Source organism: Patiria miniata, unplaced genomic scaffold, assembly GCF_015706575.1.
Source record: "Patiria miniata isolate m_02_andy unplaced genomic scaffold, ASM1570657v1 HiC_scaffold_9, whole genome shotgun sequence".
In the NCBI taxonomy this organism is placed as follows: domain Eukaryota; kingdom Metazoa; phylum Echinodermata; class Asteroidea; order Valvatida; family Asterinidae; genus Patiria; species Patiria miniata.
Genome location: NW_024037076.1, coordinates 2,641,633 through 2,667,880, shown reverse-complemented (window position 1 = coordinate 2,667,880; position 26,248 = coordinate 2,641,633). Strand labels below are relative to the sequence as shown.

At 41.5% G+C, this 26,248-nt stretch overlaps 2 protein-coding genes across 3 annotated transcripts in view; one reads left to right on the top strand and one right to left on the bottom strand.

Annotated features, from left to right (window-relative positions):
- Window positions 1–6,193: 6,193 nt before the first annotated feature.
- LOC119720609 (AP-3 complex subunit mu-1-like) lies at window positions 6,194–13,227 on the bottom strand. The gene is made up of 11 exons (XM_038190345.1): window positions 13,076–13,227; window positions 11,750–11,828; window positions 11,273–11,378; window positions 10,570–10,682; window positions 9,897–10,018; window positions 9,510–9,636; window positions 8,901–9,047; window positions 8,233–8,306; window positions 7,346–7,448; window positions 6,528–6,806; window positions 6,194–6,317 (listed from the first exon to the last, which is right to left on the bottom strand). The coding sequence occupies exons 1-11, from the start codon at window positions 13,108–13,110 to the stop codon at window positions 6,252–6,254; spliced, it is 1,251 nt and encodes a 416-aa protein (XP_038046273.1). The 5' UTR covers window positions 13,111–13,227; the 3' UTR covers window positions 6,194–6,251.
- A 222-nt stretch (window positions 13,228–13,449) lies between these two features.
- LOC119720493 (E3 ubiquitin-protein ligase UBR4-like) overlaps window positions 13,450–26,248 on the top strand; it is a 72,658-nt gene continuing 59,859 nt past the window's right edge. For both annotated transcript variants that reach the window (XM_038190177.1, XM_038190176.1), the window contains exons 1-22: window positions 13,450–13,586; window positions 13,766–13,863; window positions 14,589–14,692; window positions 15,407–15,539; window positions 15,904–16,049; window positions 16,305–16,537; window positions 17,184–17,451; window positions 17,625–17,684; window positions 18,151–18,362; window positions 18,660–18,759; window positions 19,434–19,574; window positions 20,133–20,253; window positions 21,076–21,284; window positions 21,927–22,012; window positions 22,223–22,305; window positions 22,692–22,777; window positions 23,119–23,356; window positions 24,009–24,126; window positions 24,243–24,345; window positions 24,865–25,030; window positions 25,478–25,560; window positions 25,949–26,077. In XM_038190177.1, the coding sequence (XP_038046105.1) occupies window positions 13,450–13,586; window positions 13,766–13,863; window positions 14,589–14,692; window positions 15,407–15,539; window positions 15,904–16,049; window positions 16,305–16,537; window positions 17,184–17,451; window positions 17,625–17,684; window positions 18,151–18,362; window positions 18,660–18,759; window positions 19,434–19,574; window positions 20,133–20,253; window positions 21,076–21,284; window positions 21,927–22,012; window positions 22,223–22,305; window positions 22,692–22,777; window positions 23,119–23,356; window positions 24,009–24,126; window positions 24,243–24,345; window positions 24,865–25,030; window positions 25,478–25,560; window positions 25,949–26,077 (3,054 nt within the window). The remainder of the gene's footprint in view (window positions 13,587–13,765; window positions 13,864–14,588; window positions 14,693–15,406; window positions 15,540–15,903; window positions 16,050–16,304; window positions 16,538–17,183; window positions 17,452–17,624; window positions 17,685–18,150; window positions 18,363–18,659; window positions 18,760–19,433; window positions 19,575–20,132; window positions 20,254–21,075; window positions 21,285–21,926; window positions 22,013–22,222; window positions 22,306–22,691; window positions 22,778–23,118; window positions 23,357–24,008; window positions 24,127–24,242; window positions 24,346–24,864; window positions 25,031–25,477; window positions 25,561–25,948; window positions 26,078–26,248) is intronic.

Below are 26,248 nucleotides of genomic sequence, written 5' to 3'. Positions count from 1 at the left end.
TGGCCGATACACAACCCTTTAGCTAGCTGTACCGTACCTAGCACTAGCGCAGCAAGACGGGTATTGAATGCAAAAAAAAAAAAAAAAAAAACATTAAAAATTAATCGATATTTTTTTCTGAATTATATTATTAATGTGTTTCCGTGTGAAAACAAAGTCTGGCTCAGTGGCTGGCTGAATGAAAATGAAATGCTATCATCAATAAAAGTTTCTTTTTATTTCCTATAGCTATCGACAAAATGGCCGATGGGGGCGCTGTTTACAAGAACCGGTCTTATGTCTTCTGCAATGTATGTCCTGGGTGTTTTTTTTTCAATACAAAGTGACGTGACGCACGGGCAAAAATTTGCTCCCCAAATAAATCAACGCAATTTAGTCTTTAGCCGCAAAATCATAACTTTTTCGTCAACCAACATAATAAACAAGCAATTCTCATGACTGACTCGTCCGATATGAGCAAACCTGTGAGAGGAGGCAGAAACTCCGAGGAAAAATAGATCAAACCTTCGTAGCTCCATCCAAAACTGAGTGCGATGTGAATGAAGATAGCTAGCTGCCACTCCTGTCGAGACGCCCTGACCACTGTCAATACCGTAGTTACTGAACAAGGCACTACATAATTATTACATACAGATACAGAGGTTTCAATTTGAATTGAATTAATTTGAACGTAATTGTAATTGATCATTGGTGTCATTATTTTATTATTGAACTTGAAGGCATAAATCAAGGTTAGTTAATCAACCCATGTGTATTAAAGTTAGCATTCTTCAGTTGTCCTGTTGAAATTAATTTATTAATAAGTAAAATCTGATCAAAGCATTATTATAGACGTTTCAGGTTCGTCCACGATCCTTTTCGGTCAGTACTGCGCATGCGTCAGCAAGTACGGCACCATATTCGCTCGTACCCCCCGCCCTGCAAACAGGACGCTGGGATACTCTGATGAGCTTCACCAACCTCGTCCCCAGTGCTTACTTTATTTCCAACTGCGTTTCCAATAGTAAACCCTGGATAGGAAACTTTCTTCCTGTATCCTGATTGAATACCGCAATTGGTTAGTAATGGATTTTTATCGTGTACTTGGTGCTATATATTCACAACGTGCAGTACGTGTTTTTGCGATCATTCGTCCACGCCTTCTCGAAAATACTAATTTCTTTTCCAATTTGCTCATATCAATATGAAATATGATACTGCATGTTGTCTTGATAAGATCGTTACAGTTTGATTTCAACAATCGTGTTTTCGTAACTCACGCCGTGCTCGCGCTGCTACGAATTGACTCTGTTTTTACCCCAGACACCGCATACAAAAACAAACGCTAATGTGTAACGCATATCCAGGCACCAGACTGTTCCTCATTTGCATACGTGTGCAAAAATCTTGCACATGCAAATGATTCAATACCATGGTGAGAGAGCAGGTAGTGGTGGGCGCGTACTGCTCGACACCCTGGGGACGAGGTTGGGGGTAGGAGCGAAGGCACCATATTGGTTAGGATCAGTAACAGTCACTCATCAGGCAATCTCATTTTTACATTTCACTTTGAATCACTATATCTAAGTTTTCAATTTCTGTGAATCACTGGCCAAATTAAAAGCTTCATCTTGAAATAAAATACGATTTTATTTTCCAACTTGTTTGTCTATATATTTTGTCTATATTTTTTAGTTGTCCGAGCTTCCATGGGCGACTTTCGTATTCGTAAGAAATCAATGTACCAAATGCAATTAAAAAAATTCCGACTTGAACATACTAATTTTCTTTCCCTTTTTTTGAAGGGTTTCGGAAGCGCGTCACTGCATGCACCAGGGGCCAATTTTCAGGTTCTATATTTGACACAGTAAAGTTGAAAATTGCCTATCTCAAGACAAACGCTTGTTGGCGCCCTACCCATGACTAGCTGGAATTAGTACCAGCTACCTCACCCCGCAACTAGGTCACAAAAAGTTTTGTCAGAAACTAGTTTGGGAGCTACCACTCATGTTAATCACTCAGGAAATTGGATGAGCGCTAATAATGAAAACAAATGATCGAATTCATTACCAAAGTGTTATTTCCCCCCCACGAACCACTTATGATAATTAAAACTTAAACTAAAATGGTAATAAAACACTCAGGACGCTAACAAGCCAAAGAAAATATGGAAATTGGATGAACATAATAATGCAATTGGACTTATTCACGATATGAAAAATGCCCATAACTTCCCCTGACGCCATCGGTAATGATTTACAAAAATATAATTAAAGATAATTGAAAAAAAACCCAGTCCATTCTCACAATGTAATGAGAACGTAAAATTCACTGGTAGTCTAAAGTATTGTCAATCGTTGGTTGATGTTCCCTTTTTTCTCGCACGGAGAAAATTTCGCAATAGTGGCGAATTCACTGGGACAGCAGAGTTGATAATTTTAGAAAATAAATTCACACGGTTTGTGTACAAATTGGCAAGCTGTCCGGCATCTCGATATTGTCGTTGGTAGTACTTTTGCTTCGCGAAACCTTCAGTTCATGAGAAGGGCAATAACCGCCATAGCAACCATCAATGAACCCCTTCCTGCCATGTCAATCAAAAAATAAGCCCGCACGGATTGGCCAATTTGATCACGTCTTTCAATCAGGTGACTACGGTCAAAATGTACACCAACGAAGGGTGGGCGGAGTTTATGGCTGAATCCGGAACATTCCATTACTGATATTTCCAAAGACTGATTGGTTTCAGCACCCGTGTTTGAGGTGTGTTTTATATTAATGACCATCCAGTAAGCCCCTCCCACTGCGCACGTGGGCAAATTAACACGTGCTCCTCTCCAATGCCACACTGCATTTTCCAGCCGCGCGCATCATACGCGCGTGCACGCATGTCGGACTTTTGTGCACGCATGTCGGACATAAATCACGGCTGTGATTGGTCAGAATATCATGGGGCGGTGCTTACTGGATCGGCCCATTCATTAGCAATGAATGCACAAGACGTGCGTATCCCTGTTGAACAAAAACACACACCTCGAACACGGCTGCACTGTAAACGATCTAGGCTATATTTACACACGTATACTGAGAAAAAAAAGCAATTATTGTAAGTAGTAAGCCCACTGGTATATTTTGTTCAGTAGGATTAAATTTTGCTTTTTCGCTCCTGTTCCAGCGTTTCTTGAACCGGAGGCAGCCGGGGGTTTCTTGAATCGTCCCAAACGAGATTTACAGCACGAGTGTTGCGACGAGGGTTGCTACTGGGACGAAATTGAAGAAGTGTGCTAGATGTGAAGTGATCGTCTGCAAACTCCCGCCAAAAGAGACTCCAAGACAAGAAACAACCCGAAACTGGTTTCCTTTTGAGTTATTTTTGTTTGAATATCCTTTCTGTTCGTTTTATGCGGATGGCGTTTCATTATTACAGATCCAATAAAGTTATTGTTTACAGGAAATTGACCGAATTTTTTTTTTCTGTTCAAAGAAAGAAAGTTCCCTAAGAGAAGTCAACTTTGCGAGTCACAGCCCGACCGGCAAACTTTTTAATGAGTCACAAACATAAGCCATCTTCATTCTTATTTAGTTTGAAATCGAAAAACTCTATCTTCTGTCGACTAAACTACTATGCCATCGTTTTGATTTTTTAATTGTGGTGATGGGCGATCAGCATATTGTAAGTGTAAATACAACCGCAGTAAATTTGTAAATTTGAATGTAAATAAATACTCTCTTCCAGTGACCTAAATACACTGCATTTTGTGTGAGTTTAATATCCATATGAAAGTTTTTGACACATGGACGGTTATGCAGCGGCGTAGCCTGGGTTCTCATCCTGGGGGGGGGGGGGGGGCTGGATGTTACAGTGGGGGGAGGGGTTGCCCAATTTTATCCATGCTCAAAAGTAGACAGGTTTTTTCACCTCCCTGCTGCTGCTGTTGCTGCTGTCGAAAAAAAAAATTTTGAGCAAAAATAATCCCGGTGCGAGCTGGTTTTAAAGTGACCTCAATATGCGGCACTTGTGTGAGGTAAAAGGCCTATCCCTGTAAAAAATAATTGGACCAATTGACAATAATAAAGATTCATGATTCAGAAACGCCAACGTGTAAACCAACAAAATTAATTAAACCAACAAATGAAAAATCCAACCGAATATGAAATGGTTGGTTTAAGTCTTGACGTAAAATAGTTCAAGCGAAGTTCCATGATGCCGTTCTCATATGCAGTTTAAAATACAGGCTTACAACAGAGTTCGCAAAATCATTGAAAATTGGACAGTTTTACAAGTAGCTGCATGTAGGATATTTATGCACATACTTTTGTCAACAAAGCACAGAAGTAATAATTTTCACATAATATAGGTAACATTAATCTAAAACAGAATTTGACAAGAACAAAATACAAGCACGTGGCACTGCATTGATCCAACTTCATTTGTAAAGTTGTAAATTGTAGACAAGTGTTGAACAGAACGCTGGTGCAGAGATTATAGAGATTGCAGGTTCGAACCCTGCTCTGGTCAATATCCTTGATCAACAACATATTGACCTAAAGAGATCTTTGTCAATTTCTAATAATTAGAATTTTTTTCAAAGGCCATTTTCATGAACAAGTTCTTTTTTTAAAGTGAAGACCACTGAACTTAAAAAATACCATAGGGCACAAAATGCAAAATGGAATACACAAATCAAATACATGTATATGGGGTCTCACAATTTTTGAAACTACAGATAATTACCGGGAATGTTTTCATCGGAATAGACACTTTTAAACTTGTTTTCACTGCCTCATATATTTCTACAGTACTGTATTAATAACATCAAATCATCTTAAATGGAACACAATAAATGGAACATTTTTGTTTCTGTGACCTACTGTGGTCTAATTTGAAGCTCCCAAAATGATAACAATTGTAAACATTACATTTTTAATTAATCTCGTAAATTGTGACAATGCAAACTGGGAAACCAGTGAATACATGTATGTAAGGATTTTTTTTTCTAGACTGGTCCCATCTTCTCGTTTTGAAGCCTGGGAGCTTAAAAGGAGAACAGGAACCAGACTAATTTCACATTTTTTTTATTACACTCCACCTTCCCTGGTATCCAATGATTGCAAATTGATAAACTTGGCATGTGAACCAGTGAATTAAGCCGTGTCTAAATCACTTGGCTATGGCCAGGAATAACACACGCATTTATGGAAGCCACTGGCTAGCGGCTGCAGTCACTTCCCATACAACCACTGCTAGGTTACATAGCGCCCTCTTAAGTTCATGCACTGACCCAAATAGAAACCATTTTCTGAAACACAGGTTTTCTCTCCAGCTTCGGCTTAATCTTTGGCTACAGAACGATTTATGACCCTTCGAATCTTAATGACCTTTTCAATTTTATTAGGATTTTAACTTTGGAAGCAAGAAATGACGCAATATTAAACCTGGTCGGGGACCCGAGAACTGCAAAACTCAGCCAGATGCCAAAGCTGGTGGCAAAGGCAAAGTTTCACAAACACCCTAAGCCAAAAACTGATCTTAAGGCCAAAAAAAAAAAGTCTCCGGTTTCTGGTATGCGCGCGCGTCGCCGTAGCCATGCGCGTCGGCAAAATGAAAAAGTTTTTTTTTCAATACAAGATGATGTTTCAAAACCGCCAAACTCACTGGTTTGACTGGAATTCTGCTGCTGCACAATTTTAACGTGTTTTTAGAAGGGGTTATGATCGAGAATATCTGGACTCCCATATATTTGCACTAAGTTTAGTCGGGCATCATTTGCAGTCATCAGCCGACATTTGAAGCCAAAAAAAAAAAAAAAAACGGGTAAAAAAAAAAAAAAAGCCGCGTCGCCGCACCACTTTTGGGGCAAGCTCCATACCAGAAACCGGAGACTTTTTTTTTTTGGCCTAATGTCCTAACGATAAACCAAAACAAAACCCACTTTAAAAAGTTGTAAAATATTGAGACAAATATACAATGGAAAAGACAACAATTCTAACAACTCAGGTTCAGCTTTTTGTGAAGTACACAGAACTGCAATTGGACCCCCTTTCCATTCAGAGATTTTAAGAGGGTTTTATTACTTTTTTTGATGATTTTTATACCAAATGTTGACCCTTTGTAAAAACTGGTTTTCAGAACTGACTCTGCACTTCTACATGATTTTAATTAAATACTTGACATTAAATGTTCATGGTTATGTAATTTACACAAGAGTTTGTTAACAACTTTGCGAGATATATTTCTATAAGTTTACATATATTTCTGGAATCTCAGAGACTCACATTCGAACTTGGAACTTGCCAGCCTTCGTTATATACTTGACTCCTTTGAAGGGCTTGTATTTCTGAAAAGGAAGAACAAAATATATTTTTAATGTTGGGCAAGCTACGGAATGCATGTAGGTACATTCGCCAAAATTCCTTAATAACCCAACAAATTAATGTTAGTTGCGGGGTAATCCTATACAACAGCACTGCCCGGCACTCTTCACCGGGGAACAACCAGTCTAAGTCACATGTGACAGTCAGTCAGTCAGGACACTAGGCAAACATACCTCTCCATACATATCCAGCCGGTTGACTTTCACCCCAGATATGGCCAGCGTCGAGATGGAAAACTGCACGTTGATGGTAGGGTTGGCTTCGGGGGGTGGGGCACCGCTCTGCAGTGACACCGAGCCTTTAATGCTGGGCAGTCGCTGGGGGTTGATCTTGCCAACTTCCCAGGTGAGAGTCTTGCCCACGGGGTCAAAGCTGTACGTCCCCTGGGTGGGGGTCAGGTTCATATTCAGTACCTGCTTGGGCATGTCCGAAGTGATCACTACGTTTTCCACCTGAACATGGTAAATCAAAAACAAAATAATACCAGATCCGACAAAATGAGGTGGGGGGGGGGGGGGGATTGGGGTGGGGGAGGGGAGGTTGCGAACCCCTCCCCCCCCCAAATTAATTCTTTTCGTTGCCAAAATCATCCTGTTGGCAAGATCATTTCAGTCACAAATATGCCGCAACCAATAGCGCCACCTATTGTGCGATAGTGTTCAAGACTATCCGCTTTCAACAGCGCCCCCAATAGGAAGATGATGTCCAGCCACATATTGACCTGGTGAGGGTGGGGTTTGGGGGATGGGGTTTGACCAGAAATTTTTTTCTGGTTACCATCCGCAAATTTGATGTTACAACTCCCCCTGCCCCAATTCAAGTTGGTCTGGTGACGCCTGTGGACGTCTGGTGGCAAATCATTTAAGAGTGCTGCCCTTCCTCACTCTTTGTAACCATCAAGGAGGTACTTAAAGAAGCCCACACCGTGGCATTCAGTGAAAATAAAAGCTATCTGCAATGCATTCAATATTATCAATGTCGTTATACTTACGTTTTTGCCCATCGTCTGCTTTGGTCCAATGGAGAGTTCGAACCGTCCAGAGTTGTCCCGGAAGGAGATGTTTGGTTTGATGTAGACTGGGATGGCAGTCAGGCTGAGTGCGGAAATAAAAGAGACAGTGAGTTTGTGAAGTTATATTATCAATGACTTTGTGGCAAATGGAACATCCAGCTAGCCCTAATATACAGAGTAAAGACTGGTTCATACCGGCAAGTATTCGTGCTGCAAATGCACAAAATAAACAAATGTCAACTCTGGCTAATTTTGCAGCGAATAATTCATGATGTCACATTTGCTTCACAAATCCGTTGAAGTATGAACCAGAAGGTCTACGGATAAACCCTCAAAAAAAAAATTAATTGTTTCTCAAATCGTTGTTTGCAGTAACTGGATAAGAACCTCCAACATATTTATTGACCAGTTTGCGCCAGGATTATTTTGACATTGACCGGACCCAGGCGCGGGATTGTTTTTCACGAAGCTCGATGCCAGACGGGTTCAGGCTGTTATCTGCAGGTAGCACACCCTGATATTTCTGGCCTCGCTCGCTGCGAGCCAATCGCAGTCAGATTTTTCCGGCCTCGCTAGCTGCGTGTTTACGCATCATCCGTTCCAAATACCGCAAAACCTTTGCATGTATACACGCCATCCGACGTAAACTGGTCTGAATTGGTTGTGAACTGAAACTAAACCGAAAACCCTCCTCTACTTTCCCCTGATTTTGTTGTTCTCCTCCCCCCACAAAAATTCTTTCCTTTCTTCAAACCACAACAAGTTTTTGAACAATTGTTGTATACTAGTCGATAGCTGTTGATCTCCATTAACCAGAAATCAAATTATCTTGGTTTCTCAGAAAAAAATAATCTGACTTATCTTACCTAGATGCTCCAATGTGGTAGGTCAATAGTTGGAAGTTCCCATCAGGTGGGACAAAAGACAACACTCGTTCCGACTGTGGGGAATAAAAAAATCAACATATTGTCAATTTTGAGGTAATATTAAGGATACAAATTAGGCACCAATCATTCTATGAAGGCCATGTCTACAACAGAGGTCCCGAACTGAGCTATATCTATTTTCTAAAGTGGGTTTAATTAAAGCCAGGAAAAAGTAGGTAGGAAAAGTTTTATTTTTTAATGTTTATCTGTTGGTCATTTATACATACGTTATTTACTTTAGGGTCCCTATGATTGCAATCTGTTATGATTGTCTAATTAACCAATAACACACAATGAACTCGCATAGGGAAGACTTTTCAAAGTTTCAAAATACACTTTTGTACACTTTTGGCCAAACTTGGCAAAAAACAAGTTTGAGGTCGGCAAATTTGGGTGCAAAGTTCCAGGTAGGACTGATTACTGTAAAAAGGTGATTTGTTTTTCGCCTAATACCTCAAAAACTAATGCAAGGAACAAGATTCAGCTAAGGCATAGTTGTTCTTGACCACGAAACAGGATTTTTGTTTTCTTTTAGTGGCCAGAACTATGAAATATGAAATATTAATGTATATGTGATATGCTATTGTTGGTACTTTTGTAGAACTTACCTCCCAACGTTTGAATCGGACACATGGATGGAAACTGACGTCGTCAAGTAAGCGGTGGTTGACAAAGGACATCGTGAGGTCGGGCATTCCAGAAAGCTTGACACTACACTCAATGTGACCTTGAATTTCAGCAAAAACTACAGACCCCTGTAAGAAAAGGACACAACATTTATTGAATTGTGGGATTTCACTGTCGTAGTTTATCCACTGTTAAATGGGATCAGACTAGTGACGTGACCTAAGGCCGACTTGTGACCGACTTAAGATTTGACTTGTGACTAGTCTGTGATTTGACTTGCGACTGACATGTGATTGACATGTGACTGACTTGTGACTGACTTGTGATTGACTTGTGACTGACTTATGATTTGACTCGTGACTGGTTTACAATCGACTTGTGACTGACCTGTGATTCGCATGTGATGAACATGTGACTGACATAAGATTGACATGTGACTGACACGCAACTAACTTGTGACCAACATGTGACAGACTTGTGATAGACTTCACTGATTTCTCACCAAAAGTTGCCGCAACAAATCCAGTGAAAATGCAATGGAAGTTGACAAATCAAAGATTGAAAAAAAAAAGGAAACAGAGATTACTTACCGACTTATCAATAATGCAGTCCACCTCTTCGATAACGTCAAAGTAGGCTTCATTGTTGGTGTATTTGACCCCACTTCGCCTCCAGGGAACATTGGAAAGTTGGCCGCTCGGTAGCGTGTCGGCAACACTGCGAGACAAAAAAAGGTTTATTTTGAAATGAAATCTCCCAAGGCAGGGGCAACGCCGGATTGCATGGGGGGGGGGGGGATTGTGACGACAAATTTGCTAACAGACGCTGGTTCTGGAAGGTAGCTTTTTTTCAACTGGCCGCCCCTCTCTGACTCTTAATGTGCAATTTTGAGGCAGAGTTCATACTTTTAAAATTGATAGCATGTAATTGAAGTAGAATGGATGGACTAGGGGGAGATCAGAGGTCAAGGAACTTACTTGGAGCTGCCTGTGACAGTGTTGACCACTGCTCTCAGGATGTTGGGTGGTTTGATCAGCTCCTTCAGGACGTTGGATTCTGTGGCCAGTGGGAAACCACTGTCTAACATCTCTTCAAGAAGCTGGAAGAACGAACGGAAAGGAAATTCCACTTACGGAGCGACCTAGCCCCAAATATGTGGCTCAAATACTGGACTTCCTCCATATTGTGAGCCACACACCAATGCAAGCAAAAAAACCTGAATTTTTTTTCCTGAATTTGAAATCTAGACCATTTTTTTCACTCGATATTTACTTTTGCCTGGAAAAATTGAATTTGTACCTCTAGATGTCAAGTAATCTTGCAAATTTCGGGCGAAATTCGTACCAAGTTTGTCCAAAATTGACTGCAGTATTTTTCTCGCAGTCATAGGTCATGCCCACTTTTGGATCTAAGATGCACGTGCTAATCCAACTGCACACATGTGGAATTGGATGTCAGCTGAAAAGTTTGTGTACAGCGTGCGCGTTCCATGTTTACTGTGTGTCAAATTTACTTGGAGATAAATTCGTGGAACATGGAAAATGTAGCGCATCTGTGTTCCACATGCCACTTGGTTTGGCCTCGTGGTATGTGGGACCCAGGCACACAGTACATAATTCCCTGTTCCACTCATGGGATAACTAATTTTACCTCATAAACAACCACATAGTGCTCCTTAATTGTAGTCTCTGTGCAGTCACCGAAGTACTCGCTGAATGTGTCAAAGATCCTGTGAAGGAACTCGATGACGAAGAGTGGCGGAACTGCAACAGGAAACGAATTGATCCGGAATTATTGGAAATTTATTTCAACAATGGAATGGGGACTAGTACGATTTTGACATTGTCCTATATGCTAAGTACTTAACAGTGTATCAGTATCGGTGGGTGCGATTGGTGGGTTAGGGCTGTTGTTAGTTTGTGCAGAAATACGAATGCGTGATCCGTTGTATGAAATATCAGACTTGACTTCTCTTTTTTAAAACAATAACCCAGAGCTGTAAATAAGTAAATTCAATCATGATTGACCGATGGCACATCGCCATCGGCCAATCGCACAAGCAAATGGCACAGATCATAGCACAGATCCACTGATCGCACCCAACCCATACATTGTGCTATTCGATTAACCTACAAGAAACTGTGCAACATTGTATCACACTTTTTTTATTTCCTTATGAACCCATGAAAACTTACTACAGTGCTGGGGCAGATTTGGGCGGTACAGAGACCAGTGGTTAATCTGGCTTATTCTTCTGAAGGCTCTGGCCCCAAGGCAAGAACACATGGACGTAATTTCTAATCCAATGTGTTGACTCTCTGTCTCTAGAGGGTGCCATTTGCATAACGCTCACCTTCGTTCTGCACCACGGCAACGAAGAAGAGCTGGTTCCTATAGATACTGATGAGGTAATGATGCGGGGTGGAGATAACGGATGGAACGTCGTCATGGCAACTGACCTGTATATTTGGACACACAAAAAAAATTCTGCTTAAAAGTCTCTGAAATGTTATGTGCTATTGCCATGTTGTAAAAAATACCATCCTAATCACGTGTGAACATACATTAATTCACATGGGGGGGATGGGTGAGGGGAGGGTGTGGGGGAGGGGAGTTGGATTAGGTGGGGTGGGCATGGTGGCAGAATTTGGGGCATAGGAGTTAGCTTGGGAGTGGGAGTGATTTTGGGAAGGCCTGGAGGTGGAGATGGGGGTAGGGATGGGGGGGGGGTAGGGATGGGGAATCAGGGTGGGGTGAGGTGGGGTGGGGTGGGGTGGGGATGGGGAGTTTTAGGGCAGGAGCGAAGGGGGGGGGGTGGGGGAGAGTTTACCTTGTTCTGGGCTTCAAAGAAGTAGTCACACACTGAACGGCCTATGACGCTTTTCCAGTGCTTTTCCATAAAAATATCCCTGAAATGTAGATATCAATCAGGTTAGTATAGTCAAAATTAGTAGTATTATCAAAACACAAACATAAAAATAAACAGCACAGACACAATCTGACAAAAAGTGACAGTGACTACGATAACTTAGAAAATATACTTTTTTGGGCTCATAACCATTATATAGGTGCCATGTTTTACTTAGATGCTGGACTGATGAGGGAAAGTATAAAATATGTTTGTGGGCTCAGTCATAATCATGATAATCATTCATAATCCAAACACGCAATCTGTGGACTGTGCACTCATGGCAATTTACACAATCTGTGCAATATTGCTGCCATTCGATGGCTCAGACTGTATTATTTTTAAAGAAGCAATTAATATTTTTTGGCAGTGGATATTTTGCCAGAGACGGCAAACCTTTAGTAAACGTTAGTTTGCCGGATATGCACTGAACATGCGCAGTTACTGTTTTTTTGTACTTTAACATTTTCCAGTGACAAATTTTAGTCTGGCTCCATGCCAATATTATTGTTGTAACTTCGTATTCACAAGATGGGAATCAGACCATTTTATAATTTCGGACTTTATTTCCCTCCAGAGCCACAAATCTGAAAAAGAAAATGTGATCTGCAATAAAATGTTTGAGAAATGTCAAAATAATAAAAGAACAATATTCTTATTTATTTGGGGATGGGGAAAAAACCCTTAGAAATGTGGCGGGGATCGGGATCAAACCTGGGTCATTCCTCTCGCGAGAGCCGTTGCATAACCACTGCACCAAATGTGCTACACAACTTTAGGTGGGAATTTAATACATCTTATAATTCAGCCCTATCTTAAAGAGTACAGCGCCCTCAGTTGATATGGATTACCACTGGCAAAACTTTAGTAAACGTTAGTTTGCCGGCGTTACCTCCGGCAAAATATCCACTATCAAAAAATAATCAACCATTCAACGTAACATTTTATTAAAATTAATAGTTATAACTTAGTTTCACATGATACGTTACCGAGCATGGAATTGTCATTGACAACTACACTGTAGAATAATTGTAAATTGACAACTACATTGTAATTTGTGGAGCACAAGTGACACACTGTAGTGTAGACTGTAGTGTAGACAGGTAGACTATTGCGATGCTGTACACTGTACAGCCAATTGCAATGTAAATTATAATGTTATGATGTTGACAGAATGTAATTCAGCAGTATTTTTGTAAAGTTATAAAAACGGTCGTCAGCGATTCCAAGAATCAAAATACAACTCACCCGGAAGGGTTAATCATAAATAAGCTATGGATCATCTTGCTGTCTTTATTGGCTCAACCAGAGCCAAGAAATGTTAAATCTAAAGAGAGAAATTATATTCCCTCCCCGTCCAGAAAATCACAATTATGCAAATTAGGTCGAGCAAAGGTCAATTTCGCAGCCTCGTACGACATGGTGAAACTTTGAATCCAGCGATTAAATAGAATTTTATTTTTGCAGCGCAGTAAATTTGAACATAGTTCTTTTGATACATCTTTTAAGCAATGAAATATATATATATAAATAAATTGTATCACTGAAAATCAAATGAATCAGGAGTAGAATTTTTTGAACGCGAAGCGCCGATGGAGGGCGCTCTTACCCCGTACCGTGAAATGAAAGTCACCAAGATGGCGGCATCCGGGGTTCCCGGAGTCGACTGGAACGCCGTCCAAAAGGCGCTCGTTTCTGCTTCCCAGTCGGGTTTTAGGAGCTCGGATGTGTCCTTACTTGTGGATGCGATTATAGAGAGGTAAATGGACCTTTATTTGAGACGTATGCTGTAGTTCTACTCTGCCAAATTTGAAACCAAAAATTCAGACGTGTGTTCGACTTTTTTTTTTTTTTTTTTTTTTTACTTTTTGAGTTTTTAGGATAGGGAGGAAACACCCAACAATAATGTAAATTATGCCTTTGTTTTCTTTTCCGCAGTGGTGACGACATTTTGAACCATGATGATAAATATGAAAACTTCTACTCCTGTTTTGTGGCCCTCTCTGCCCACTACATCACAGAGCACTCAACCCTGTGTAAGTCACTGAAAGTTTTGTTGTTATTGTCAATCATGTTATGTTATTGTTAATAATATAGAAAAAAGAAAAGTAAAATGCGTTGGAAGGGAGGGGGGAAGTGGGGAGGGGGGGGGGGTTGAGGCTATACTATGTTTGAACTTAGAAAAAGTTTGGTATCCAGATGTGGGTGGTCATGGTGGTGTACACAGTTAATTATCTTTGGAGAGTCATAGTATTTTTAGCAAAGCATGCACAATCATTTAAAAAAAATTGAAATGCGTTTTTAGTTCTCCATTCTTCACGCAGCTAATGACACTTTTTCCATAACTCATGCTTGTTTTCCTCCTTTTCTGTCATATCCCCCCTTTGATCTTCAAAAATTCCAGTTGAACATTGGACTTTTTGGACAGTTTAGTAACTATGATTTGCTATTTCACTTTTGTACTGGTAGTGCATTGTAAATTAGTGAAGAATTTTGCCACTTTTGTGCCTGTCATCTTAATATTAATTACACTCAGTCTCATTTATTTTGTCCAAGCAATTTTTAAAATTTCACTTGCATATGTGTAATGGACTCTTCCTCTTTGTCAGTCAAACAGCGAGCGTTATTGTCGGGTGGGACCAAGGTAGGTTGACCAAATTCAGTCACAAAAACTGTGAGCTATGTACAAAAACCATGGGGGGGGGGGGCAGGGCTCATGGCCAAGTCTGGAATTCCATTCAAGTTCTTTTTGTTTTTGTAGTGTCCAAGTCCATCGTTGGCCGGGTGGTCACTGCCTGCCACACCCTCATGGACCTGTGCCTGCAACGGATGCTCAAGTACAAGCTTGCATGCTCTGTCTCCCAGGTATGAGTTTGTTGTTGAGTGCCGTGGCCTCTTGGTCTGGAGCATTGAACTCACAGTCTGCGGGTAATTCTGCAAGTTGTGGGTTCAAGTCCAGCCTGGGTTTATGGTGCGTGTGCCCTTGGGCAAGACACTTTGTCACTCATTGCTTCTCCCCACCCAGGAGTACATTAGTACCTGTGAGAGCAGAGATACTTGTTGTGGTCGATTTTAGCTGCTTTGCGCCAAAATGGCAGCATCGAGCTGTACACTCCCCAGGGAGCTGAGATTGTCTTTGGAATGTTTCATTGGCCAAATAATGACGAAGAGCCTGGTAGATACATGTGCTTTATAAAAAAAAACACATTATAATAAATGCTTTGTTCGGCACAAGTCCAGTCTGAAAAAAAAACCCAAAACACAAGTCCTTTCAAAAGTCCAGTTGAATGTAACTCAATGGACAATAACAAAAGCATACAAACACTTGATGGTATCCTAGATGCATTTGGAGGGCTGGACACTGATTGATTATCAGGGGAGCTGTTCCAGTGGGACATTATTGGACACAATCAGACAATATGAAACGCTATTCGTTGCAGCATTTTTGCCGACTAACACTTGATGTATATGTCAGAACAACGTTTTTGTCAGTGAAAACCGTAACGCCCTCTCCCCCACCCCTTCTCAACGCCCATGTGATATTTCTTCCAATAATGAATGAAATGTGATTTATTGCAGCGTAACCTGATGTCGCTGGTAGAGGGCCTTTGCACAGGGTCTGGCCAGCTTCAGCGGTCAAACATCGTCACCTTGACCGCCATGCTGAAAGCTGCCCAAATGCCCCCTTCAACTGCCACCATTGAAGAGCCAGGTAGAACTACAGACCAATTTATAGCGATGTAACTTCGGAGCCAGTACAGAGATAGAACCACATTTGTGCGCAGGCGGTACACAAGCACTCAGTGGCCCTTCTACCAATAGGGTTTAAACTGAAACGCGCACGCACCTTGATTTTAAGAATGCATACGAAATGCCCGCCACCAACTTTTCACCTCAAAAATGGCTCTTAATTTGTGTGCCGATTTAATCTATTAATTATCTTTTACCTGAGTCCTTTATTCTAAAAAGTTGAAGATCTTTGTTCAGATTGCAAAAGCATGTTCTCCTTTTAAAAGTGTTTCCATAACATGGATGGCTAAAAGTTTCATGATGGTTTTCTTCCGTCTTCTACACAGAGCCAGAGAGTACGACATCAACTACACTGGTGAAAGTCAGCGACACCCGGCCGATGTCCCAAGCCGATTTCCTCAAGCAGTTGATGTCGGCGTTCTGTGAATCGGCACCTCACTACAGCTCCGGCGCATCGCTGAAGACTGAAAAGGTTGATTGCCTGCTTGTTTGCCTTGCTTAACTTCAAATCCTTCAAAACTCTCCAGTGGTTTTGGTCTTTTAGGATTTTCTAGGATTTTGTGGGATATTTTTTTTTTAATTTTTGAAGATTTTTTTGATTTTGTAGGATTTAGTAGGAATTTGTAGGAATGAAGAAGGAAGATCCCAGTCATTGTCTACATTGATTATACATTTATTGTTTTCGAATAGACTGTAATCTCTTTCTCTTTTTCTTCTTACAAAAAAGTCCGACGACAAATCCACCCCGACCAAGACTGACCCCAGTGCCGACATGAAGGCCTACTTTGCGGCCCGCAACATCGACAACCTTCACTCGCTGCATGGGTCTGATATCCTACTTGACGTCTGCCTGAACTTGCCGTTCCTGCAGCGCTACATCAACGCGTTCCGCGACGCTGCCAACGGGTTCCCATTCGTGCTGCCCAGCACTGCTGCGGACGCTTCTTCCATGAAAGCGAGGTAGGTGGACATGTTTATGGTTCATTTTGTGTACTTGTCTTAGACATACCTTGTCAAATTTGAATTGAAGTGCTGCAAACTGCTCACTGACTGGACTGACCTGAAATGTACAAATCAAACAAATAAAATAGCCTGATATTTTATCCTTAGCAAGGCCTTCTTCAGAGGCAAATGACAGAGGAACAAGAAACAAACATGCAGGGGCACACAAGAATGCAGGGTTGGAAGGAGAAACACAAAAAGAGGGATTGAGAATTGTGTCAAGTTACATTTCTTTAAAAGAAAAAAAAGTAAAAACGGTTTTCATTATATGCTTGAAAACTTTCTCTTAAATTTGCTTAAATTTTGAATGTCTTAGAAATTGATGGGTGTGTGGAATCTTGAAATATAATTCCTGAGAAGTTTTTATGTTTACAAAAAAATTGAAAAAGCTTTTCTGTGAACAACTTGAAATAAATGTATACAAGTTAGAGGTGGGCGGAGCTAATAGCCAGAGGTGGGTGTGGCTTATGGCCAAATCCGGAGCGTTCCATTATAAGCAGGGAGAAATTCAGTTCATGGATATTGAGAGGAGAGAGCATAATACATTTTCAAGATTAATTCAATTTTTAAGTCCGATTCACATTTTTTGTACTTCCGTTTTCAGCTTTCCCTCCCTCCTCAACGACATGACCATCGTCTCCCGGGTCCTGGCCCTGCCGACCCTTGAACCCATGACCCCAGGTCACATGGAGAAACTGACCACCATCGTCATGAGTTGCCTCTTTGCGGCCGTGTCGGCCACCACCACCAGCACCCTGCTGTCGCTGTCGAGTGGTCAGCCGGCCCGTAGTAGCCTCACGACGGCCACTCCGGCCGGAGGGGCTAAAGACGAGGAACAGGAGAACATCGCATCGCTCATTGTGCAGAAAGGGGTAGGTGGAATCACAAGTCAGTCATTAGTCCATCACAAGTCAACCCAAAATTATCACAAGTCAAATGCAAGTCTCAAGTTAATAAAAAAAATGCTCCTCCTTATCTTAGTTTCCATGCTTGGTTCTATTTCTTGTCTGAATTCCAGTTTTAACTCATTTTCTTTCTTCTGCAGTTGAGTCTCTTCAGAGTTTTGCAGAGTGCCGTCAAACTGTCCACACGAGCCGGTGGCCATGTAAGTAATTTTTGCTCGTTGTTGCTCATGATAGAATTATTTATAATATCCCCCATTCACTGACTTTTTGCTGGTGTAACATACCTCTTCCTCTTTGTCTTGCAACATTGGAAATCAATTCATGTTCAGGGGCCACATATCCTGATGTACATGTATAGCAGCCAGTCACAGCCCTTTAATGCTTCATGTTCATGGGCCTTCTCTTGGACAAAAATAACCAGTTACTGTAACAATTTTAATTTCTTTTGGTTGTATGTGACAACAATTTGTTTCCTTTGTAATCATAATGTTAAATCATAAAGTGAAATTTGAACATGTTCGGACCTGTGTTCTAGAGCAATTTTGAAAATCCTAATATCCAATCATGTCGGCTTTTAATCATGTTCAGGGGCCACTACAAGCTTAATGGCCAATCGGTTTCATTCGTTTTTTAATTTTCCATCATTTATGTAATCTTAAATAACAGAATCTTCAGAATCTACACATGCTCGGAGCGTGGTGCATCCTCCGTGACCTAGACCGCATCCTGAACCTCAACGCCTCAGCAACCATCCCGGAGAAGCCCAAGGAAAAGGAGAAGGACATCCCCGGAAGTCTCAAGACCGAGCCCAAGCCTGGGCAAGGAAAAGCTAAAGAGGGCGCCGTGGCAGGCACAGGAAGACCTGGCTCTGCAAAAGGGTGAAGCAAAAATCAGGCTTTTTATCAAACCTCTGTCTTTTGCTATTCAGTTGAGAGAAATCCAATGCCTAGCATTGTGGAGGTTCTTTGAACATACCAAGTTTGAAGTAAGGTACTTTAATATGCAGATGGTGATTATGTTAATCTACAGTTGACCACATGACCTTTCTGAACAGCTGTGGCATAATTTGGTGCCATTTTTGTTTCCTCTGACTGACTGAGTCACTGACTGATGGACTGAGTCATTGAGTAAAGGCCTGAAATGAAGTATTTTTGTTTATTTCAAATTTTTTGCAGAACTCAAAACATCAGCAGTCTGACGGTGGCTCTGTCATCTTGCGCCTTGTCCCTCCTGACTGCTTTGCTGGAAGATCTGCACATAGAGGGCCTCTCCATGGTACGTAGCACCCAGAAACAAGTCTGTAAATCCTACTCATCCATCAGTTGCGTTGTGGCAACTAAAATACATATGCTTGTTTCAAATAAGGTATTCAAACTTCTCACGATCTTGAGTTGGAGTGAAAATCACTTGGAAGAGATAACTTGTGAGCAACATGTCAAAGGCAGGTTCAAGCTTGTTGCATACTCGTACTCAGGCGAATGTGACTTTGCGTCATCGCGGCTGGCTTTTGTGCGACAAATTGGCAAAAACCTGAGCACATTTCAACTCCACACAAATTTTACAGTGGCAGCACAGTTGCGACACCTTTTAAACATTCGCATGAACCTTTACGAGAACCATAACTCGTGGGCACCTCTACTGACGTCACAAATGCAAGGCCACACAGGATGACAAGTGAACTGCAAAAGTGGCTGTAAAACTTGGTTTTGCCTTTTAATGAAAAGTTGATAAGCACCACTATGTTATTTTAGATTCGCTAGTTTCACTGGGCTGGACTCGAACCCACGACCGCTAACTTGCTAGTGCAGATGTCTTACCACTCGACCACCGAGCTTTGCAGCTCGGCTGACTAGTCAAAATCCGCGAAGTATTAAAAAGTATAACCTCAATGCAAAATAAATCAATTGAAAGGTTTCAATATTGTTTCACTAATTCTTCGATCTCAACAGGAGATCGACACGACAGACCCAGCCCCAGCTAGGCTTAGCATCCTGCCGCAGTACACCGCCTGGCAACGCGTCAGTTGTATCATCACCAACGTTCCACTCACCAACTTACTCATCAACCTCTTCACATCCGCCTACAAAAAGGTAAGCTTAACCCTAACCCCCTAGGGTAGTTTGGCTAGAAACCCTGCTCAAAAGTCTCAAGGCCAAACTGCTTAGGAGTCCGTGGTCACTGAATGCAGCAGGATACAACTGTGGCATTGTTCAATGGGACTAGCTCTCATTGTCTCAGAATTGGCCGTTTATGCACTGGTGTTGATGGCTCAATGCAGCAAGGTCCCACAGACTCCTACACCTTTAATGACATGTTTTTCTTTTGAATCATGGGACATCGAACAAAAGTATCCACCCATGTTTAGTGATGGTATATTTACTGTACAAAATTTCAAATTCTTTTTATGGAAAAAAAAAGCGGCCCAAACTAAAAGCATATTTTCAGAGAGTCAATAAGTTCAAAGAGAAAAAAGTAGCCTTTTTTTTCGTTTAGATAAACTTGAAAAATTGAAAATGTATTAGTTGAAAAAAAAATCAAATTTGATGAAAAGCAAAGTTAGAGCAACTTTATAAACCAGTTTCAGAACTTTTTCCTGAACTTTTAGCTAATCTTCACAAACCTAGGGACTCTTTTTACTTCACTTCCAGGCATGCACCACCGCCAAGCAACGGAAAGACTCCCTAGCTTCTGAGGGAGCTGACACTGAGAGTAATTCCCTGAACACAAACTACGGCGACGACTTTGGCAGCTCTGAAGAGAGTAGTGAAGGTAATATACAACGTGGCCTAACAGACACAGAAATGCAATGACAAGCAAAGGGGAACTGTGGCTGCTATGTCCACAAGCAGGATATTTTACCACAATTCTCTTGCCTCAGTGCCATTTTTGCATTAACAATTGCTAGCCCAGCCTTATTCATCCTGACTTCATTTCAACAACTCCTCCTTACACCACTAGAGAGTCCCTCAATTTGCTATGTCCACCAGCAGGATATTTTACCACAATCCTCTTGCCTCGGTTTTGCATTAACAATACCTAGCCCAGCCTTTCTCATCCTGACTTCATTTTAACAAATTCTCCCAACACCACTAGAAAGTCCCTCTAAAACTTTATAGGATTCACTTTCCCAAGTTATCTGCAAACTCCATCACTGCGAAACACCTATTCTTTTTAAGTATTTTTGGGGTTGATAAGCTTTTCATTTTTGATCACAAATAAAAACGTTCTTTTATGCATTCATTTGACAGACTTCATGATGATTGATTTGCGGAATTTTTTTAACGAACATCTTAAGTTTGCTTTGGGACAAGATTTGTAGCTGTCGGATTTTTTCTTTCAAAGCCTGGTTTTGAGCCATTTGTTTTACTTCATCTGTTTCATTTTTGGTTCCATTTTTATAAAACTTATGATTTTGAATGGAGTTGTCTCCATCATTCATGCAAGCTTTCCGTAATTTTAGTTTGTCGCATGTTTCCCTTTGCACTCTCCTTTGATTCTGTTCTTGTTTTTCATTCAGCACTTTTTTTCCGTTACTTTTGTTGAGTTATTTTCTTTCGTTTTCTACGAATTTTTTCCCCTCGACTCATCCAGACGAGGATAGTGAGCCCATACTGGGACCCTGGTTTGAGGAGACCCTTACCCCAGACTCCGACCCCAAAGAAGCGCCCGCTAACAATCAAGGGCCACCACCTCCTCCCCCAGTCCCAGGCGGAGCCAAGCCCGAGGCTAAGAAAGAGGCGGAGAAGAGGGAGGACTCGCCCAGCCTGACCGAGATTCCAGACAGAGAGGAGCCATCACAGGTCTGTTGGTTTGTCTGCCTTTTTGTCCTCGGAAGCCCAGTAACTCTGTCCATCTCCAATCACATTGCTCATTATACATTATTCATGTTCAAGGGCCACTCCTTCACGCATATCCGGTTCGTTACGCGCGCGCACCACTGATAACTAGCACCCATTGGATAAACCGTTGAGGATGCGTTAACTTCTGGATCCATTCATGCTATGCTACACCGTGTGAAGTATGCATGGTTAATGTGAGATGACGTCACACTAACGAACCGGATTAACCAATCACTGTCCTTTTCCTCTTGTTTGTGCAACATTGGTTCATCATGTTCAGGGGCCACTCCCTCCATTATATTATCCAATCATTCCCTTTTAATAACGTCTGGTTTATGCAACAATAATCATGTTCAGGGGCCACTCCTTCAAACATATTACTAAACACTGCCCTTTTTGTCTTGTTTGTGTAACGTTGGTTCATCATGTTCAGGGGCCACTCCTTCAGTATATTATCCAATCACTGCCCGTTTACATCTCATGTATACCACATGAATCATGTTCAGGGGCCATTTCTTCAAGCACAACAGCCAATCAGAATCATCAAAAACCAAGGTTTTGGTAAAGGCCCCGTTTGTTAATTTCTGTATTGTTTCCTTCCAGTACCTGAAGCTAGCCTCAGACGTGCTGCAGTTTCTGACTGTTCATCTTCTCCACTCCAATAATGGACTGATCCATTCTTTTCCAAGGTAATGTACCATAGAAATATATGAATCTGTACAGTTTGACAGTTCTTAAACAGAATTCAAAATTTGAAACAATCTTTACAGTGTGTGCACTGGAGACGTAAATACATGTACCATAGAAATATATGATTTCGTGCAGTTTGACAGTTCTAAAACATTATTTAAAGTTTGTGAGATGTTTTGAAACTTGTGATTTTTGTGATTGGTTTACAGTCTTGCCTTCACGGAGAGTCACATCGCGGGGATAGCTGGAGTCGTCAAGGATCTGGACAAAGGAACAGTGAAGACAGATGACAGTAAATATCATTAATTTCAAAACTAATTTCAACAGTTATTTAACACACAACACAAACTGCACTGTTGCTCACAAACCTTAAAAAAACCCTGTAAAGAGAAGAAAAACTGACTTGTGATTGACTTGTGATAGAGTTGTGACTGACTTGTGATTGACTTGAGATTGACTTGAGATTGACTTGAGATTTGACTCGTTATTGACTTGTGATGACTTGAGATTTGACTTGTGATGACTTGAGATTTGACTTGTGATTGACTTGTGATCAACTTGTGATTGACTTCTAAATCAACTTGTGATTTACTCGAAATTGTCTTGTGATTGACTGGTGACTAACTTGTGCTTTACCTGTGATGACTTCTGATGGACATCATTGATTTCCTCCATTAGCTGTCTTAATGGATAACTTCTCCGCTGCTCTGCTCCACTTCATCCACACACTGCTGGCCTCCAAGGCACTACCAGACAACTTCCAGGTAGGAAAGCTTAATAGAATTACTTTGAGTAATAAAAAGCCATCTCAGATTGCTCTCAAGTCATGCCACTAAAACACGTATTCTTTTCAAAAGTTTGTCCGTTATCTTACGCTTCACAGTTATTTCACCTGTTCATCAGGCCATGTGACCAATTTCCCGCAGCAGCTCGATATCTTCACAGGTACCCGTTAGTGAGTGAAACGAGACAATTGTCGTAAAGTGTCTTGCCCAAGAACACAAGCGCCAAATTTCTGCACTAAGCGTCTCCTTGAAATTTGCCCCTAGTTTTATTTTGTGTCGCATTCCATCCCCTGATGTCTCAAATCTCTCTGTCTTTCTAGGATTCTCTTCTAGCTCATCTCGGTGTTTCTCCAACTGCGAAGGGTCCGTGGCCCCTGAACATCCCGCCCCGTACCTTGGCAGTTTTGGCCCACATTTTGCTGCAGCAGCAACAGCAGCAGCAGGCATCCATGACCAAGCAGGAGGGCGTTCTGCTCGGTTGTTACAACGTGCTACAGCGGGTCCTAGAGACGCTGAGAGACATCGCTGTGCGAGGGGAGCCACTCACAGAATCCGAAGGTTAGCTAAAAAAACTAAAAAATGGTCAGTGGGACTGTAGACGATTTCACGAAACTTTATGCATTATCATAACTCCACTAGCGCCATATTTTATTGCGCTAGTTGCGCAACATTTCACACTGCGCAAGATTTCAGCTATGACGCATTTCATGAAAGTTTCACAGTGCATAGGTCCGCGGCTTCAACAAATTATGGTGTAACTTAGACTACCATTTAAGGTGGTGTAAGATGGCATTTTGACTGAAAATTGAAAACTTTTCTGACTAATCGTGATCATCGTGGAAACTATCTTTGCTCAACTTATCAAGTTTGATAAAAAACTCCCAGCTTTGTTTTCAAAGCAAATGAGTTACTGTTTTACCCATGACTGAATTTTTAGAGTTGCTCCACAATTCAAAAGAAAGTCGGACAAAACTGTTTTCAAAATTGTAGGTGGTGGTGATTCAGCGACTGTTTTGTGACTGTACAGAAATCATACGTGTTTAAACATATTCAAATCTGAAATCTTGAGTTAAATCTACCCAAGTAGGAATATATTGTTTCTATCTTCTACCCACCGTTTAGACCACCGAAACATTATCCATCCAAAGTTTAAGTTTTTCATCAAAAATGTTGTAAATTATAATTTCTTGTTTTCTGTCACATGCCACAGATCTGAATGTGGAACACGCCCAACTCCTCATGTTCATCTTTGAGAGTCTGCCGGTCGCCAAGAAGAAAGACATCCTCCTCCAGACTGCCTTGGCACTGTCCCAAGTATCCAGGTCAAGGTGAGAGGTCAATGCTATAAATAGCTACGATGTCATTGACTCTTTGTCTAAGCTTGCCCCTTAGAAAATGAAAGCTGGATTGAAATTTAACAATGTATCTGCATTTCTTGTCGCAGCTATGTGAAGACCAAGTCTCCATTGGCACTGTGTCGTCTACTTCTCATCTTTGAGTTCTTGGTCCATCACTTCACCCAGGCCAGACCTTTTCTCTTTGAACAGGTAGGTTGACAGTGGATCTACTTTTAAACTCAGAAAGCTTGAAACGTTCTTCTTACATTGCCTATGCTAGTCCTTGACAAGTCCTCGACAAGTCCTCACAAGTTTCAGGTCTCTCAAGTCAATCACAAGTCCCCACTAGTCCTCACAAGTCATAACAAGTCATAACAAGCCAGTACAAAGCCTCACAAGTCCGCACATGTTAGCACGAGTCGACACAGGTCCCTAACATGTCCCTACATGTTCTCACAAGTCGACACAAGTCCCCAGTAGTCCGTACAAGTAAGCACGTCAGCACTAAGCCCCTACAAGTCCTCAATAGTCCACACAAGTCCTCAAAAAGCCACACAAAAAGCCACACAATGCCTGATAAGTCAGCACAAGTCCTCACAATTCCAAACAAGTCCTCATAAGTCCCAACAAGTCATCACAAATCCTTCCAAGTCAATGAAATAAGCTATTTATTTGTGACCCTACTTGTTTTAAATGTTATTATCTAACTCTATCTCCTTGCACCGATAGGTCCAGTGGAACATCTTCACCGTTCAGAGCACCGACCCAGCCCTAATGCTTTACCAGGAAGAGCGCGGCGGAATCGCCACCACAAAGTTCTACAACCCGTGCCGAGAAGTCGAGGAGAATTACCGCAAAGCCACCACAAGCGAGACCGGCACGGTCGGGGTAGACGGTAAGCCAACACAATTTGCCCTCAAATGCATCCAACTTTTAATGTTAATTCTAATAACGCGAAACATAATGGAGTACCCAAGTGAATACGTCACGCGCACAAAATGTGTGTGAAAGACATTAGCGCGTGATTCAGCCCGTGAACCAACACGCGCGCGTACTCCATTCGTTTGCACTACACTTTCTGGTTCTAAATGACGTCACACTTCGGTACTCCATATAGGGCTCCCTTCCTTTCACAGTCTAGAATATAATGTAGGGATGGTCTACTGGTCTGCTACAACAGCGCCCTCACAAGCCCATGCACATAGTCCATTGACATTATTAAAAGTTAGTTTCATCCACAAGTCTAGTTTCACTAAAATATTTGCTTTTACACCATAAAACTAATTCACTTCTCATAAAAATTACCGAACTGAAACTAATTTCTGAACTTGTTTCCATACAGGCACAGCTCTGAAGCGCATGTTCTACAATCTCATCTCCTCAGATGTTGACAACGGCAAAGACGTACCACAACTAGACCAACAGGTAAACAAACATAGACTTGACCAAGCCCTCCAGGCAGCTGTTTTGTGTAATCAAAAATAGACTTGACTGAGTCCTCTAGGCAGCTGCTCAATACAAAAAAAAAAGACTTGACTGAGTCCTTTGGTGACTAGGCGTAAACATAGACTTAAGTTAGTCCTTAAGACAACTGAGCACAAACATACACTTAAACCTACAGTCTTCAAGGCAACTGGGCAAATACATAGATTTGATCAAGTCTTCTTAGCAGCTGAGCATAGACATTTAAACTTTACTGAATCTCCTAGTATTCCAGAGAATTTCGACATCAATTTCGCTTCGCATTCGTGTGAGGTGTGAATCGGCGTCCAGTCTAAAATTTCCTGACATATGGTATAAATGTTTTGTTTAGGCTTGTGAGGTCTTGTACGACACCAGCTTTGACTACAATGAGCTGTACCACACCTTGGTTGAGCTACTCGCAGCGGGCAGCGAGTGTGACGCGGTGGCCAGACAGCAGGACAAACCACTGCAGTACATGGTAAGGATGACCCACTTACCAAGCTCCTTAGCTGCAAATATTCGTGCTAAGCGCATAAAAGATGGGAACCAGTTACACACAGTATGCATCACATGGCATTTTGGCCGGTAACCAGTTTCTGCTAAGCACATATTTTCCGTGCTTACCAAGTTTCAGTCCTTTTTTAACTCT